Source organism: Macaca nemestrina, chromosome 17 (assembly GCF_043159975.1).
Source record: "Macaca nemestrina isolate mMacNem1 chromosome 17, mMacNem.hap1, whole genome shotgun sequence".
Lineage (NCBI taxonomy): Eukaryota > Metazoa > Chordata > Mammalia > Primates > Cercopithecidae > Macaca > Macaca nemestrina.
The window spans coordinates 34,892,406-34,910,737 of record NC_092141.1 but is presented as its reverse complement, the minus strand read 5'-3'; the positions used below and the strand labels follow the sequence as shown (position 1 = coordinate 34,910,737).

The following is an 18,332-nucleotide window of genomic DNA, read 5'->3' as shown; positions in this document are numbered from 1 at the left end:
TTTCCGGCTCTCTGTCACCGGGAGTGGGTGGGCCATTTCTTGTTCTCCCGCTCTCGGGAGCTTTCGTCCCGTGGGTGCGAACGGTAACCGAAGCGGCTCAGGAAGGCAGCTGTTACTGAGCCCCTGGAACAGAGCGAGAGTATCGTAAGTAACCAGGCTCAGCCTGTTTCTCAGGCCGCTCTAGCCAGATAAACCATAAAGATCAGACTCGGGCTTCTTCACTTCCTTCTCTCCGTGGTATCGTCTTCAGCTTCCGGTTCCGGGGAGGGGCCGCGTTTTCTTCGAAGATTTGGGGCTCCGCGATACAGCTAGGATGGCTGTAGTACCTCTACTGTTATTGGGGTGTTTGTGGAGCGCTGTGGGTGCGTCCAGCCTGGCTGTCGTTACTTGCGGCTCCGTGGTAAAGCTACTCAATACGCGCCACAACGTCCGACTGCACTCACACGACGTGCGCTATGGGTCAGGTAATGCTGGGGATCGGGCTCGGGTGGGCTAGGGAGGCCTGGGAGTATCTGGAGGGGCGGGGCCTAAAGAAAATCTGAGGGTGTGGTCTGGGAAGGTTAGGTGTTCCCTGGGACGGTTCCTCAGGTCGGGAGAGTCGGAGAACTGAGTTGTTCTAAGGCATCTTAATCGCAACACCACCTAATATTTGGTGAACTACAGGCCAGGCACGTTACCTATGTACTTTTTCCGCTTATTAACATTCATGTAAGGTGATACTATTGTTATCCTCATTTCACAGATGAGTTAACAGACGCAGAGAAATTAAATCGTTTATTCAAAGCCTTGCAGCTAGCAAATGTCAAAGTCGGGGTTCTATCCAAATCTATCCAGGTTCAAAGCCTGCTTTAGAGACAGACAAGAAAATTACAGGAAGTGCTGTGTCTGAAATTTTAAAGTAACAGTAAGTACTGTATCTGAAACTTTAAACTCCAAGAGCTCACTCATTGACTACAACCCTTTGTCTTCCAGCTCTTCTGCATCTTACACTTGCTCCTTAATTCCTATCTTTTGGGCCCCTTCTACCCAAATCTGAACCTCCTTCTTGTAAGGAACTTGGAGCAGTGACAGGAATTGCACAGAAACTTTTTTTTTTTTTTAAGCATTTGAAATTAAAATGTTTAATAATAAATTATTTGAATTCATTCATTCAGCATAGGTCTTAATGAGTTCCTACTATATGACTAGAATTGTACTACCTGCAGGAGATTCGGTAGTGATAATCAGTCAAGAAGATTACAATATAATAAAAACAGACCAAAAAAAGAAAGTCTTATCTGCCTGAAAAAAAAGATAAGCAAACAAAAAAAGAATGAAGGTCAGCTAGTGAGATGTGAGAGGCATTTAAGATAGCTGGTAGAATTCTATCTTGGATGACTGATGATGCTGTTTGCTGAGGGAGGAAAGAGTTCTGTCAGGTGGGCTAGTCTGGTTCGTGATTCCCAAAACCTATCTGATCAGTTAGACTAGGCAAGGACGTGAGTTATCATCACTGCGATGTCTTAATAATCCTAGCACCCATTCAGTGAACACCTAACATGTTGTCAGGCTTATTTTTTAATTTGCTTTGGTTTCCAACTTTGGATCTACTGAATTAGAGTGGAGGTGGACAGAGGCTTGGCAGTAGCAATCTGTAGGTTTAAAAAGCTCTTCAGGTGGTTCTGATGGACAGCCAGATTTGGGAACCAGGTTCAGTCTGAAGCTCAGAAAAGGGATCTCTCTGAGCCTGAGATACCACATTAGATACAACATTAAATACAACATCTTGTACAGACTGTGGTTGAAAATGTCAGGGTAGTGGATGAAATTGCCCAGGATGAACTGTGGTTCTCAATCTGGGATCAATATGAATAACTTGAGAAACTTGTTAAAAATACAAATGCTTTTGTCCTGACCCTCAGCAATTTAAGAACTACAGGTGGAAATATATGAAGGCCAGGCATAGAACTTTGGATAATCCCAAGGTATAAGGATTTGGAGGAGGAAGTGAAGGGTTGAATAGAAAGCAGAAAATGTAGGAGACAAAATGTAGACCATGGTTTAGTAGTGAAGCGTGGCTGTGAGGACCCCAGAGAGCTGTAAGGCAGTAACCAGAAGTAGGAAGGGAGACTTGGTTTGGCTTTTCTGAAAAAGAAAGATATAATAAAGTCATGAGCTGAGTGGAAGGAGACAGTAGAAAGGAGCTGATAGTTGGCTATATTTACCCGTGTAACTGGCACGAGGCATAATGGTATACGTGGTAAAAGTGAAATATCAAAAGTCTTTGGTCAGGCAAGGCCATGGAGCTGAAAGCAAAGCTAGAAGGAACAGGTAAAACTATTAGAGGAAAGTATCTGGGAAATACGAATGCTTTCAAAGACCTGGGTAGTGAATGAAGCCTAGGAAAGAGGGTATCCCTGGTGTTTATGAGAGTAGCTCGTTTGGGGAAACCTGACAATTTAAAGCTTTTGGAAGAAATATGATCTTAATGAGATATGATGCAGAATGGTTAAGAGTGTTAGTTCTAGAGTTGGGCTGTCTAGGTTCATTCAGTCCCAGCCTTGTTTCTTAGAGTTGTGTGACCTTGGGTATGCTGGGGATAATAATACCTACTTCAGCAAATGTAGATGTCAAATAAGAATATTCAAACAAAGGACTTAGGTCAGTGCTAGATACCCAGTAAGTCCTCACACACTGTGGTGCTGTGCAGTCTTAGTAACACACATTAGCTATCAGCGATTATTTGTATACCGCACCCCCCCGCCCCAGCTTTTTAAATCCTGTAGCTAGATTTTTTCTTTCCTTAAGAGACATGGGAGACCAAGGCAGGAGAATCACTTGAACCAGAGAATTGGAGGTTGCAGTGAGCCGAGATCGCACCACTGCACTCCAGCCTGGTGACAGAACAGACTCTGTCTCAAAAAAAAAAAGAAAGAAATTAAGAAACAGAGTCTTACTCTGTCGTCCAAGCTGAGGTGCAGTGACACAATCACGACTCATTGCAGCCTTGACCTCCTGGGCCCAAGCAATCCTCACATCTCAGCCTCCTGAGTAGCTGGGACTGCAAGTGCACCCCACCACACCTGATTAATTTTTTGGGTCTTTTGTAGAGATGGAGTTTTGTCAGTTGCCTGAGCTTGGTCTTGAAATCCTGGGCTCAAGCAATCTGCCCACCTTGACCTCCCAAAGTGCTGGGATTGACGATTCACTGTACCCAACCTCTTTTTTTTCTCTTAAATATAAAAAAAATTTTTTTAGGCTGGGTATGGTGGCTCACACCTGTAATCCTAGCACTTTGGGAGCCTGAGGCAGTTGGATTGCTTGAGCCCAGGAATTCGAGACCAGCCTGGGCAACATGGCAAAAACCCATCTCTACAAAAAATAGAAAAATTAGCCGGGTGTGGTGGCAGGTGCCTGAAATCCCAGCTACTTGGGAGGCTGAGGTAGGAGGATCACCTGAGCCTGGGAAGTCAAGGCTGTGGTAAGCTGTGATCATACCACTGCACTCCAGCCTGAGTGACAGAGGGACACTGTCTCAAAAAAAAAATTTTTTTTTTTTTTTTAGAGACCAGATTTTGCTATGTTGCTGAGGCTGGTCTCGAACTCCAGGACTCAAGGGATCCTCCCACCTCAGCCTCCCAAAGCGCTTGGATTACAGGCATGAGCCATTGTGCCAGACCTCCAAGGATACTTTTTTTTTTTTTTTTGACAGAGTCTCTCCTGGCCACTCAGGCTGGAGTGTGGTGGCGCGATCTCGGCTCGCTGCAACCTCTGCCTCCCAGATGCAAGCAATTCTTCTGCCTCAGCCTCCCAAATAGTTGGGATTACAGGCGCGTGTGACCACGCCCAGCTAATTTTTATATTTTTTGTAGAGACAGGGTTTCACCATGTTGGCCAGGCTGGTCTCGAACTCCTGACCTTGTGTTCTGCCTGCCTCAGCCTCCCAAAGTGCTAGGATTACAGGCGTGTGCCACTGTGCCCTGATCAAAGAATACTTTTATAATAATTGACCACTTGTGGGAGTTGGTCAGATGATGGCCAACTTGGTCAGAGATGCCTGCTTAGATTAAAGTTGGCAATATAAAGTAGTCTCATTTTAATTGTGAAATATAAACTTTTTTTTTTTTTTGAAACGGAGTCTCTGTTGCCCAGGCTGGAGTGCAGTGGCGCAGTCTCGGCTCACTGCAAGCTCTGCCTCCCGGGTTCACGCCATTCTCCTGCCTCAGCCTCCTGAGTAGCTGGGACTACAGGCACCCACCACCGCGCCCGGCTAATTTTTTGTATTTTTAATGGAGACGGGGTTTCACCATGGTCTCGATCTTCTGACCTTGTGATCTGCCTGCCTTGGCCTCCCAAAGTGCTGGGATTATAGGCGTGAGCCACCATGCCCGACCGAAAAATAAACATTTTTATCGTAATAGTTAATGAACATGAATAATATTACAAACTTGTTAAAATTATGTGATTAGACACATTAGGGGCTATCCAGGCTAGTGTCTGCAGGTTAGTACTGCCTGTGCCTCAAAAACTCTACATAAATTTGTGCCTTGGATATCCTTTGATGCAAACTCTTACAATTTTCTGATATGACATACCCTTAAGTATACTTTATCATATAATAACTGGTATTATGTAGACACAGTTTTTTTTTTTTGAGACAGAGTCTGGCTCTGTCACCCAGGCTAGAGGGCAGTGGCGCGATCTCGGCTCACTGCAACCCCCGCTTCCCGGGTTCAAGTGATTCTCCTGCCTCAGCCTCCCAAGTAGCCGGGATTACAGGCCGCCGCCACCATGCCCAGCTAATTTTTGTATTTGCAGTAGAGACGGGGTTTCACTGTGTTGGTGGGACTGGTCTTGAACTCCTGATTTCCTGATCCACCTGCCTCAGCCTCCCAAAGTGCTGGAATTACAAGCATGAGCCACCACACCCAGCACATTTTGTATTTTTTATAAATATTTTAATGTTGTAGAAGAAAAAATATTGCCAAGCATAGCATTTTTCTCCCCACCCCTTCTTGCCTGTTTTACACAGGGTACAATATTGGCCATAGGCAATAAGGGTGAGGTTGAGCTCACTTGCCATTTTTTTTTGAGGAATGGGTACCAAATTTATTTGTTGATTTCTTACATTTGAAGTACACTGTCACATCCTTGACCTGAAATTCTTTGCCATAGCCCTTCACTGTGACACAACTGCAACCAACCACTTTACAAAGTTTTCTTTGTCTTGTCAGTTTTCCAGAGGCTTAGCCATTTCTCTGGTTTCTTGAGGTCATCAACCTTAATTGGGTTGATTTTGTGTTCAGCACAAAGAGCCACCCCTAGCTTGATATACATAGGCTCTTCACATTTGGATGCAAGCACACAAAGATGGGCTTGGCCCTTGTCTAAGGCTTTGGCAGCTTTTCAGGTTCCACCTGCTAGACCATCATGGCTGAGGGCGGTCTTCAGCCTCTTGTAAAGCAGCATTAATAATCCATTACACCTCCAGCCGCGTGTCTTCCTTGGTCATGGTGGGTTACAGGTGAAACTGAATCTTGAGCACCCTCGAGCTTCTGTCTCTGAGCATGTTGTCCATGGCAGAGAAAGAGAGTTGTCTTTCTTTTCTTAACTGCAGGTAGTGGGCAGCAGTCAGTGACAGGTGTAACCTCTGTGGATGACAGCAACAGTTACTGGAGGATACGGGGGAAGACTGCCACAGTGTGTGAGAGGGGAACCCCCATCAAGTGTGGCCAGCCCATCCGGTTGACACATGTCAACACTGGCCGAAACCTCCATAGTCACCACTTCACTTCACCTCTTTCTGGAAACCAGGTGAGGTGGCTTTCGATGGATCGTTGCTGCTCTGCATTACTCAGTGGGTGCTTGTTTGATCTCTTGGTTCTTAATTGTTTCTTTTCTAGGTGTAGCTGTTCTCTTTTGTGCAGAACTGGGGAAATGGCTCTGTTTTTGTGTGAGGTTTTTTTGTTTTTATTTTTTTGTTTCTGAGATGAAGTGTCTCTCTGTCACCCAGGCTGCAGTGCAGTGGCATGATCTTGGCTTAGTGCAACCTTTGCCTCCGGCTTTAGGAAAGTCTCCTGCCTTAGTCTCCTGGGTAGCTGGGATTACAGGTGCATGCTACCATGCCTGGCTAATTTTTGTATTTTTTTTTTATTTTTGAGATGGAGTCTCACTCTGTCATCCAGGCTGGAGTGCAATGGCATGGTCTCAGCTCACTGCAACCTCTGCCTCCTGGGTTCAAGCGGTTCTCCCACCTCAACCTCCTGAGTGGCTGGGACTATAGGCATGTGCCACTACACTCGACTAATTTTTTTTTTTTTTGTATTTTTAGTAGAGATGGGGTTTCACCATATTGGTCAGGCTGGTCTCGAACTCCTGACCTCAGGTGATCCACTGGCCTTGGCCTCCTGAAAATGTTGGGATTATAGGCATGAGCCACTGCACCTGCCTGGCTCTGTTTTGTAAGTGTGAAGAAAATCGTTTCTGGTCAAAGTGGAGACAACAACTAAACCAAATCAAGAAATGGGAAGGACAGACAGACTGGATATACATTAGCATATCATAAGTTCTGATATCCTGTAATAAAGAAACCCAATGTTTTCCAAATTGTAGTTTTTTTTTAATGATGCTAACTAGTTACATTAGGAAAATGGATTTGCTCGTGTCACTTATGTTTTTTGTTTTTATTTATTTATTTATTATTTTTTGAGACGGAGTCTCGCTCTGTCACCCAGGCTGGAGTGCAGTGGCCAGATCTCAGCTCACTGCAAGCTCCGCCTCCCGGGTTTATGCCATTCTCCTGCCTCAGCCGCCCGAGTAGCTGGGACTACAGGTGCCCGCCACCTCGCCCAGCTAGTTTTTTGTATTTTTTAGTAGCAACGGGGTTTCAACCATGTTAGCCAGGATGGTCTCGATCTCCTGACCTCGTGATCTGCCGTCTTGGCCTCCCAAAGTGCTGGGATTACAGGCTTGAGCCACCGCGCCCGGCCTGTTTTTTGTTTTTAAACAGGGTCTCACTCTGTCACCCAGGCTGTAGTGCAGTGGTGTGATCTTGCTCACTGCAGCCTCAGCCTCCTGGGCTCAAGCAGTTCTCCCACCTCAGCCCTCACTACAGGCTCATGCCACCACGCCTGGCTAATTTTCGTATTTTTTTTGTAGATACGGGTTTTTGCCATGTTGCCCAGGCTGGTCTCAAAACTCCTGAGCTCAAGCTATCTGCCCCCTTCAGTGTCCCAAAGTGCTGGGATTATAGGCATAAGCTACTGTGCCTGGCCTTGTGCCACTGTTTTAAGCCTTGGGTTATCAGGGGATGTGGACCCCTTAATGACTCCTTCCCTATCCCCACCCCCTGTATACAGTTTTCCTTATTAACATCTTACCTTGGAAGGGTAAATTTGCTACATTTAATGAAGCAATATTGACACAGTTTTATTAACTAAAGTCCATAGTTTTTTCCTGATTCCCTTAGGGTTTTTTTTTTTTTTTTTTTTTTTTGAGACAGAGTCTCGCTTTCTCCCAGGCTGGAGTGCAGTGGCACGATCTCGGCTCACTGCAACCTCCGCCTCCCAGGTTCAAGCTATTCTCCTGCCACAGCCTCCTGAGTAACTGGGATTTCAGGCACCTGCCACCATGCCTGGCTGCTTTTTGTATTTTCAGTAGAGATGGGGTTTCACCAAGTTGTCCAGGCTGGTCTCGAACTCCTGACCTCGTGATCCACCTGCCTTGGCCTCCCAAAGTGCTGGGATTACAGGTGTGAGGTCTCCGTGTCTGGTCCCTTAGTTTTTACCTAATGTTCTTTTTCCGTTCCAAAATACCACATTACATATACTTGCCATGTCTCATTAGGCTGTTGTGGCTGTGACAGTTTTTCAGACTTCCCTAGTTTTTGATGACCTTGACAGCTTTGAGGAGTGCTGGTCAGGTGTATTGTAGATTGCCCCTCTATTGGAATTTGTCTGTTTTTCTTGTGATTAGACTGGACTTATAAAGGGTTTGAGAGGAAGATCACTGAGGTAAAGTGCCATTTTTATCCCATCATATCAGGGGTACATACTGTCTTTATGATTTGTGACTGTTGATGTTGACCTTGATTACCTGGCTGAAGTAGTGTTTGTTGGTTAGGTTTCTCCTGTAAGGTTACTCTCTTCATTTTCCCCCTTTCCATACACTTTTTGGAAGGAAGTCACTATGTGCATTTCACTCTTACAGACTGGAGAGTTACACTCTCTCTACCTTAGGGTGGAATATCTACATATTTTATTTGAGATTTTTCCATATGGGGGATTTGTCTCTTTTCCCCAATTTATTTATTCAGTTATTTACATTAGCATAAACTCATGGATAGTTTATACTTTGTTGTAATCTAATACTACTATATTTTGTTGCTCAAATTTTTCCAACTTTGGCCATCAGGAATTCTTTCAGCTGGCTTTGTGTCCATTTGACAGTATCCCATTGTGTGTGTGTGTATATGTGAGTGCACTTTATTTTTTTATTTTTTATTTTTATTTTTTTGAGACGGAGTCTCGCTCTGTCGCCCAGGCTGGAGTGCAGTGGCCGGATCTCGGCTCACTGCAAGCTCCGCCTCCCGGGTTTACGCCATTCTCCTGCCTCAGCCTCCCGAGTAGCTGGGACTACAGGCGCCCACCACCTCGCCCGGCTAGTTTTTTGTATTTTTTAGTAGAGACAGGGTTTCACTGGGTTAGCCAGGATGGTCTCGATCTCCTGACCTCGTGATTCGCCCGTCTCGGCCTCCCAAAGTGCTGGGATTACAGGCTTGAGCCACCGCGCCCGGCCGTGAGTGCACTTTAAAGCACTTCTTTCCTTTCTGGCACCAAAAGATGCTCCAGACTTATCTTGTTTATTTCTTGCTCCAGTACTATAATCAGCTATTTCTCCAAGGAGCTCTGCTTTCTTTTATTGGAGAATGATATTAAAACCAAGTTCTAGGCCTTATGTAAGCTTGTTGTTACTGGAGTGTTTCTTTTAGACCCTCTCACTTGACAGAATAAAGAACTGTAGGCCGGGCGCAGTGGCTTACGCCTGTAATCCCAGCACTTTGGGAGGCCGAGGCAGGCGGATCATGAGGTCAGGAGTTCGAGACTAGCCTGGCCAACATGGTGAAACCCGGTATCTACTAAAGTACAAAAATTAGCTGGGCATGGTGGCGGGCGCCTGTAATCCCAGCTACTCGGGAGGCTGAGGTAGGAGAATCGTTTGAACCTGGGAGATGGAGGTTGCAGTGAGCCGAGATTGCACTATTGCACTCCAGCCTGGGTGACAGGGTGAGACTCCATCTCAAAAAAAAAAAAATTAAATAAAAAAAAACTGTATTTCTGTATGCTTACTCATGTATATATACATATCTATAAATTTTTATTTGCATAGCCATCTGTATCTATATTAAGTTAAATGAGGTTTTTTTTCTTTTTTTTTCTTAAGATGGATTCTTTCTATGTTATCCAGGCTGGAGTGCAGTGGTTACTCACAGGTGTGATCATAGTGCACTAGAGCCTCAAACTTCTTGGCTCAAGCAGTCCTCTTGCCTCAACCTTTCAAGTAGCTGGGAATACAGGCATGCCCCACTGTGGCTGGCTAAGGTTCTTACTGATGTATGTATATATGTATTTAGACTCTTGCTCTGTTGCCCAGGCTGGAGTGCAGTGGCGCGATCTCGGCTCACTGCAAGCTCCGCCTCCCGGGTTCACACCATTCTCCTGCCTCAGCCTCCCAAGTAGCTGGGACTATATGTGCCCACCACCACGCCCGGCTAATTTTTTGTATTTTTAGTAGAGATGGGGTTTCACCGTGTTAGCCAGGATGGTCTCCATCTCCTGACCTTGTGATCCGTCTGCCTCAGCCTCCCAAAGTGCTGGGATTACAGGCGTGAGCCACCGGGCCTGGTGGCTGATGTCTTTAGCTGTAATCCGTTACCACATAGGTCATCCTAGCCTCCTCCCTGTGCTAATTTGTAAATTCCCACTCCAACAGTAAGATACCTTGTTCCCACCATCTGCCATCCATGTATTGAACTTCAGTTCCAATATACAAATATAGCAGTATCAGAATTACATATTGGTATCCTCCTGGGAAACAGTTTTATCAAGTAGAGTGTATACACACACACACACACACTCATGCTTCTGAAATAATCAGTAATTTTTCAATTGCCATTGTATAGAAACTGAATATTTGGCCTTAAGGATGATGGAATTTAGATGAGGAGTAGAATATAGAGAACTTGCTCTCTCTCTCACTGCCTTATTAGAAAGAAAGAAGGAAAGAAAGAAAGAGTATAGAGAACTTGCTATGTTTTGCTCAGTTAATATTTGCTATCTCATTTAATTCTCACAGTTGCTCTATAAGGTGATATTGTGATCATTTTATAGAGGAGAAAACAAACGCTCAAAGGATTTACAGAGGAAGGGATCAAGTTGAGATTCAAGGTCACCCTGACTCCCATAGTCCATTCCCTTTTGAACTTGTCATCAGGTCATTTAAAATATATTTAAGAGAATGAAGCAGTAATAAAGTCAAATAATAAGAGATACAAAGTATTTTAAGGGCTGAAAGTGGTGGTTCATGCCTGTACTCCCAGCAATTTAGTAGGCTGAGGTGGGTGGATCACTTGAGGCTGGGAGTTGGAGACCAGCCTGGTCAACATTGTGAAACCCCATCTCTATTAAAAAATACCAAAATTAGCTGGGTGTGGTAGCACATGCCTGTAATCCCCGCTACTCCGGAGGCTGAGGCATGAGAATCGCTAGAACCCAGGAGGTAGAGGTTGCAGACAGCTGAGATTGTGCCACTGCACTCCAGCCTGGGTGACAGAGCGAGATACTATCTCAAAAAATAAAGTATTTTAAAGCCAGCACGGTGGCTCACACCTATAATCCCAACACCTTGAAAGACCAAGTGGGGAGAATAATTTAAGACCAGGAGTTGGAGACCAGCCAAGGCAACACAGTTGCCTACAAAAGAAACTTTTAACTACCTGGGTGTGGTGGTATAGGCCTGTAGTCTTATAGTCTTAGCTACTCAGGAGGTGAGGCCGTAAGACCGCTTGAGGCACTGCACTACAGCCTGGGCAACAGAGCAAGAGCCCAACTTTTTTTTTTTTTTTGAGACAAAGTCTTGCTCTTGTTGCCCAGGCTGGAGTGCAATGGTGCAGTCTTGGCTCACTGCAACCTTCGGCTCACTGCAACCTCTGCCTCTTGGGTTCAAGCGATTCTCCCGCTTCAGCCTCCCGAATAGCTGGGATTACAGGCGCCTGCCACCATGTCTGGATAATTTTTGTATTTTTAGTAGAGATGGGGTTTCACCATGTTGGCCAGGCTGGTCTTGAACTGCTGACCTCAGGCGATCTGCCCGCCTCCCCCTCCCAAAGTGTTGGGATTACAGGAGTGAGCTACTGTGCCTGGCCAAGATCCTAACTCTTAAAAGGAAACAGAAAGAAATACTGTTTTAACACTGTAATAGAAAATATAAGGCAACTATAGTATTAATTGCAAAATAAGTGTTTGGACCATAATCTTTTTTTTTCTTTTCTTTGTTTTTGATGCCATAACTCAGATAGGAACCATGGACCATAATCTTACAGCAACGAATTTTTTCCTCTTATGTCCTTTGTGTCTTTCGTCTTTTTCTATGGTTCATGGTTTATTTTAAACAACACTGGAATGGCCGGGTGCGGTGGCTCATGCCTGTAATCCCAGCACTTTGGGAGGCTGAGGCGGGTGGATCACCTGAGGTCGGGAGTTCGAGACCAGCCTGACCAACATGGAGAAACCCTGTCTCTACTAAAAATACAAAGTTAGCCAGGTGTGGTGGCACATGCCTGTAATCTCAGCTACTAGGGAGGCTGAGGCAAGAGAATTGCTTGAACCTGGGAGGCGGAGGTTGCAGTGAGCCGAGATTGCGTCATTGCACTCCAGCCTGGGCAACAAGAGCAAAAATCCATCTCAAAAAACAAAACAAAACTAAAAAATGAAACACTGGAAAGCAGCTGAATTTTTTTTTTTAATTTTTATTTTTTTTGAGAAGGGGTCTTGCTCTGTCATCCAAGCTGGAGTGCAGTAGTGTGATCACAGCTCATTGCAGCCTTGATCTCCCGGACTCAGGCGATAGCTGTAGTAGCTGGGTACTATAGGCATGTGCCACCATGCCCAGCTAATTTCTTTTCTTTTCTTTCTTTTTTTATTTTTGAGACCGGAGTTTCACTCTTTTGCCCAGGCTGGAGTGCAATGGCATGATCTCGGCTCACCGCAACCTCTGCCTCTGGGTTCAAGCAATGCTCCTGCCTCAGCCTCCCGAGTAGCTGGGATTACAGGCATGTGCCACCACACCCAGCTAATTTTGTATATTTAGTAGAGACGGTTTCTCCATGTCGGTCAGGCTGGTCTTGAACTCCTGACCTCAGCTAATTTCTTTTGTATTTTTTTTAGGGATAGGGTTTCACCATGTTGCCCAGGCTGTTCTCAAACTCCTGGGCTCAAGTGATCTGCCCCGCTCAGCCTCCCAAAGTGCTCGAATTACCGGCATGAGCCTGGCCCCCTCTGATTTTTTACTTCAGGGTAGCCTTCTTTTTCTTCCCATTGCCTCCCACTCCTTTTCAAGCCCTTGTCAACCATGCTAATATTACTACCTTCTGTGTTTTCCAGGAAGTGAGTGCTTTTGGTGAGGAAGGTGAAGGTGATTATCTGGATGACTGGACAGTACTCTGTAATGGACCCTACTGGGTGAGAGATGGTGAGGTGCGGTTCAAACACTCTTCCACTGAGGTACTGCTATCTGTCACAGGAGAACAATATGGTCGACCTATCAGTGGGCAAAAAGAGGTGCATGGCATGGCCCAGCCAAGTCAGAACAACTATTGGAAAGCCATGGAAGGCATCTTCATGAAGCCCAGTGAGTTGTTGAAGGCAGAAGCCCACCATGCAGAGCTATGAATCTAGAGGCTCTGAGCCACTGTTAACGCACAATGTTCATAGACGTCTGTTGCTGCCTCACCTTGGGATCTCTGCCACAAGTTCCTTGGGCAGTGGCCATGTCACCATTGAGATGAAGATACACAACAGAAAATAGCTGTGTTTGGAAACTTCAACCCTGCACACTTGAACTAGTCACTCTCCCAGACTTGGCGTGGGGTCAGTTCTTTCTGAGTAGAGGACTTGCTGGTAAAGGGGCAGATGTTTTTCATTCATACTGATAAAACAAACTGAGGGGAACATCCCTCTTAGCTGGTAAACTTTTACTCTTCAGGAGCTTGGCATCATGGACTGTTAATGTATGTGATTTTTCCCCTATTTTCTCTCTCCAAAATGATAAAAACAATAATTTTATTATTAGTCACTGTGTTGTTATTTATTGGGTGTGCTATTTCATTAGCTGCTTAATCCTCGAGTCCTAAGACTCTTTGGAGATGCTGTGAACCTCCAATGTGGGCCCTTTTAAGAGCTTTACTTGCATATAAGCCTTTTCTCTTTCTACTTTGACTTTTCTCCAGGCATCTCATCTTTAATAGATCTTTCACTAATTATAGCTAAAAACTCACAGAATACAGCATAATAAACCACCAGTGAGATGTTTGCTTTGTATCTGTTACTGCAAATGAGAAAAATGGGTAGGGGTAGAAAGAAAGAACCAGTATTTATTCACTGGTAAATACTAGGTACCATATTATAGATAATTTTATTTATTTAATTTTTTTTTTTTTTTTTGAGACAGAGTCTCGCTCTGTTGCCCAGGCTGGAGTGCAGCAGCGTGATCTCAGCTCACTGCAAGGTCCGCCTCCTGGGTTCACGCCATTCTCCTGCCTCAGCCTCCCAATTAGCTGGGACTTCAGGTGCCCGCCACCACGCCCTGCTAATTTTTTTTTTTTTTTTTTCCTGAGATGGAGTCTCACTCTGTCCCCCAGGCTGGAGTGCAGTGGCCGGATCTCAGCTCACTGCAAGCTCCGCCTCCCGGGTTTACGCCATTCTGTTGCCTCAGCCTCCCGAGTAGCTGGGGCTACAGGCGCCTGCCACCTCGCCCGGCTAGTTTTTTGTATTTTTTTTTTTTTTTTTTTTTTTGAGACGGAGTCTCGCTGTGTCGCCCAGGCTGGAGTGCAGTGGCCGGATCTCAGCTCATTGCAAGCTCCGCCTCCCGGGTTTTTACGCCATTCTCCTGCCTCAGCCTCCCGAGTGGCTGGGACTACAGGCGCCCACCACCTTGCCCGGCTAGTTTTTTTTTTTTTTGTATTTTTTAGTAGAGACGGGGTTTCACCGTGTTAGCCAGGATGGTCTCGAACTCCTGACGTCGTGATCCGCCCGTCTCGGCCTCCCAAAGTGCTGGGATTACAGGCTTGAGCCACCGCGCCCGGCCGTTTTTTGTATTTTTTAGTAGAGTCGGGATCTCACCGTGTTAGCCAGGATGGTCTCGATCTCCTGACCTCGTGATCCGCCCGTCTCGGCCTCCCAAAGTGCTGGGATTACAGGCTTGAGCCACCGCGCCTGGCCAATTTTTTGTATTTTTAGTAGAGACGGGGTTTCACCATGTTAGCCAGGATGGTCTCGATCTCTTGACCTCGTGATCCGCCTGCCTCAGCTTCCCAAAGTGCTGAGATTACAGGTGTGAGCCACTGCGCCCGGCCTATAGCTCTTCATTTAATCTTCACAGAATTCATATAGGGTAATACTGCATTTTTATCAGTGCAGCAGAAAAGTTGAATAACTGCCTGAATTTTTTTTTTTTTTTTTTTTGAGACAAGGTCTTTGCTCTGTCACCCAGGCAGGAAGGACGCAATCATGGCTTATTACAGCCTTGACCTCCCGGGCTCAAGTGATCCTCCTATGTCAGTTTTTGATTTATCTTAGAGATGAGGTCTCACTAGGTTACCCAGGCTGGTCTGGAACTCCTGAGTTAAAGTGATCCTCATGCTATTGCTTCCCAAAGTGCTGGGATTACAGGGGTGAGCTACCATGCCTGGCTTACTGCCTGAATTTTTTTTTTTTTTTTTTTTTTTTTTTGAGACGGAGTCTCACTCTGTTGCCCAGACTGGAGTACGGTGGCGCAATCTCAGCTCACTGCAACCTCCGCCTCCCAGGTTCAAGTGATTCCCCTGCCTCAGCCTCCTGAGTAGCTGGGACTACAGGCGTCCGCCACCACACCTGACTAATTTTTGTCTTTTTGGTAGAGACGGGGTTTCACCATATTGGCCAGGCTGGTCTTGAACTCCTGACCTTGTGATCCGCCCACCTTGGCCTCCCAAAGTGCTGGGGTTACAGGCACGAGCCACCGCGCCCGGCCTGAATTCTTAAAACTAATAAATCATTTTGGAATAGGAATCCAGCTGTTTCTGACTCAGGTTTTTTTAAGTGCACTACAATTGTGTTTCGCTTTTGGAAAACAAATCCTGGTTGTTGGACAAATGTAGATATATATTTCTCCAAAAAGGTGGATAGAAAACCACTTTTGTCCTCTGCCTACCTGATTTCCTCCTTTCCTGTGTCAATTACAGAAAATTTGCTCCTGTAGCTTTCAGTCATGATATTGGTGAACAGAGATGGCTGCCATCTGCTGGAATTTCAGTGACTAGCAGGCGTTTTTATTTTTAGAAACTTCCGGGTTTTGTTCTTTTTTTTTCTGTTTGCTTTGTTAATGTTGAACATTTAGAGACCCCATTTTTGTGCCAAACATGGCCTGTGACGTTAAAAGACTCGGTCTCTTTTACAAGGATTTGTGGTCTCAATAAATGGAGGCTATGAATTGGTTGAACTCCACTGTTGCCTGAACCATCCCCCCACCCCCAACTCCCTGCCTTTATTCCACTTCACTTGTGTTGATCCCTTAAGATCTCTCCAGAAAGAAATAGACAAATGATAAAATCAACATTTTAGGCTATGAGATGGTTGGGAGTAGGGCTGGTAACAGTCTAGGGAGAAGGAAGGAAGTGATAGGAATCTTGGCTCAATAAACAGATTGGATAAGATGAACCAGAGTAGGGATATGTGTTGCACGGCACCCCTCCTTGACTTGGACAGAGGTTTTCAGTGAATTGGGCCTTCCCAGAGCATTCAGAGGACATACCATGGGGGAAGGCTGCAGATTACAAGGAAGATGATGCAAATATAGTGTATGACCTTGAAACAGCGTTGGAGCTCTTGGGGAGATGTGAAATCACTGATGAGAGGAATAGATAAGGGAGGAAACCAATCAGAGGAGCAAAAGCAACTCTGGGCAACACACAGGTGAAAGATGAAATGGTGTTTTATCTGAGGGAGCCAAAAAGAGGCTCTGAGTAAAATCTTGAAGGATATATGGAGATTAGGACGTGGGAGTGAAGGGGTATGAAAAGAGACATGACCTACTCCATAATACCTATTTTGAAATCCTCAGGATTTCCTTAGCTTGTGCTGTATCAGTAGATCATCATTCAGATACTGATCCTTAGCAGCACAGTAACTCTGAGGGACCTTTGTCCTGTTCTCTCATTTTACAGAGAAGGAAGCAGGCAAAGCTATGTATTGTCTATTTTAGGTAATTATGTTTGCTTCCCAGATAAACTATTTTACAGAGAAGGAAGCAGGCAAAACTGACTATGTATTGTCTATTTTATGTAATTATGCTTGCTTCCCAGATAAACTATTTTTTTGCTAAAGGGCAAGAACAATATACACTACTTCTGCAGTATCTTCCCCGTCTCCTCCATCAGGGCCTAGTTCATGCCATAAGTAGATTGACCAGAACAGTGTTCAAACAGTAAATGAAGTAAAAACTCATTGGCCAGGAACCGTGACACGGGTCTTTAGTCCGAGCTACTCAGGAGGCTGAGGCAGGAGGATCCCTTGAGCCTGCAGGAGTTCGAGACCAGATTGGGCAACGGAGCGAGTCCTCGTCTCAAAAAAACAAAAAACAAAAACCAAACACCTCATTAGTTTTCTCTGTGGATGGAATGAGGCGGGATTTTTGAGGCCTTTTAATTACCTCCTAGTTTCTGCCCCAGTAATTTTCAAACAGGATCTTGAATAAGATGGGAGTGCTACCATCTGACCAGGGGTGTAACTTACGCAGAACCCTGAGTCCAGGCCTAAGTGGCCAGGCGAACTCCAACTCCCCTCAAAGTGAGCTCAGCGGACCGAAATGAGTCAGCCAGGTCCACCGCCAGCCCAGGGAGTGGGCCCGGACTCCGACCCCCGCGGGTCCCGGAGCCCCGCGATTCCGGTCACCGCGGGGTGCGCCCGGTGCGTGTGTCAGCTCTTGGTGGGCTCCCTTGCGCCCTCCTCCGGGAGCCACGCCCGCTCCTCGCGCACGCAGCCCGTCGGCCCTGCCGGGTCGTGGGGCGGGGCAGGGCTGGGGAGGGAGGCCGTTGGTTGGCTGGCGGGCTGCGGGAGGCGAGGCTCGCGTGCGCACTTACGCGTCCTGGCTCAGCGTTTCTCCTGCGCGCGAGGCTGGTCGGCCCGCGGCGGCGCTGCGCGGATCCGGCGTCGGGGCCCGGCATGGCGGGGGCCTGGGCCAAGCCGGGCCGGACCCGGACCTAAATGCCTCTGCTCTTCTCCGCGCTGTTGGTCTTGCTGCTGGTTGCGCTTAGCGCCCTCTTTCTAGGCCGGTGAGGGGCTCCCAGCTGCGGCGGCGGCGGCGGCGGCGGGAGGGAGGGGGCGGAGAGGAGGAAGAAAGACTGAGGAGGGGGCGCGCGCCTTACTGAGGCGCGGGAGGCAGAGTGGGTAGGGTCGAGGGAGGGGGCGCGCGGCGAGTGGAGGGATCGTGAGGAGGCGCGTGGCCCGAGCTGCCGGGGATGGGCTGCGAGTTGGGGAGACTAAGGAAGCGGGCGGGGCCTGAGGAAATGCTGAGGCCAGGAACTGAATAGGAGTGTGAGGAAGGGGCCTGGTTCAGTGGCCTCCCTTTCCCCCTCCACCCTCCCCTGAAAGTCCTCTTAGCCAAGCGCGAAGGGCACCTGCAGCATCGGTCTGGGGAGAACAGCATTCGAGCTGCCGGGTCTGACCTCAAAGTGCCTTCTCGCGGATACCTGTCTGGAGGCTGGGGACAGGAGACAGAGACCGTCTAGGGAGTGTGATGGCACAACTAACAGAGCCGCCTCCGCTTTGACTCCTGCTGGGGCCTTCTCTCTCTGCCTCTAGGATTCCTAACAATTTGAGGGATTTTTTTTTTTTTTTTTGTCTCCAACTTAGAGGGTGGAGTTTCTGGTTTCATCTGGGTGGAGGGGTCAGTCGGGAGCTAGGATCTTGATCAGCGTGGCTGAATGTATATGACAGAGTGGTGCTTTGGAAGAAAGGAGAGTTGCTCAGATCCAGTTTCAGGACACGACCTTTTGCAAGGCTTTGTAAGACCAGCAAGGGGTGAGGGGAACCATCATTGGA

General features: G+C 46.7%; 2 protein-coding genes across 4 annotated transcripts in view; both read left to right on the top strand.

Annotated features, from left to right (window-relative positions):
• The first annotated feature begins 12 nt into the window (after nucleotides 1-12).
• On the top strand, nucleotides 13-13,325 carry LOC105476275 (stromal cell derived factor 2). The gene is made up of 4 exons (XM_011732060.3): nucleotides 13-144; nucleotides 251-464; nucleotides 5,597-5,793; nucleotides 12,639-13,325. Exons 2-4 carry the CDS (start codon nucleotides 314-316, stop codon nucleotides 12,924-12,926), a joined length of 636 nt encoding a protein of 211 aa, XP_011730362.1. The 5' UTR covers nucleotides 13-144; nucleotides 251-313; the 3' UTR covers nucleotides 12,927-13,325.
• Nucleotides 13,326-17,392: 4,067 nt separating this feature from the next.
• BLTP2 (bridge-like lipid transfer protein family member 2) overlaps nucleotides 17,393-18,332 on the top strand; it is a 32,587-nt gene continuing 31,647 nt past the window's right edge. For all 3 annotated transcript variants that reach the window (XM_011731992.3, XM_011731985.3, XM_071082573.1), the window contains exon 1: nucleotides 17,393-17,563. In XM_011731992.3, coding sequence (XP_011730294.2) covers nucleotides 17,496-17,563 — 68 coding nt within the window. In that variant the 5' untranslated portion in view covers nucleotides 17,393-17,495. The remainder of the gene's footprint in view (nucleotides 17,564-18,332) is intronic.

Bases quoted from the DNA above. Each gene is read 5' to 3' on its own strand.
- LOC105476275 (XM_011732060.3), top strand. From the start codon at position 314: ATGGCTGTAGTACCTCTACTGTTATTGGGGTGTTTGTGGAGCGCTGTG. The intron at 465-5,596 runs GTAATGCTGGGG...TCTTAACTGCAG, and splicing joins CGACGTGCGCTATGGGTCAG to GTAGTGGGCAGCAGTCAGTG. The intron at 5,794-12,638 runs GTGAGGTGGCTT...TGTGTTTTCCAG, and splicing joins CACCTCTTTCTGGAAACCAG to GAAGTGAGTGCTTTTGGTGA.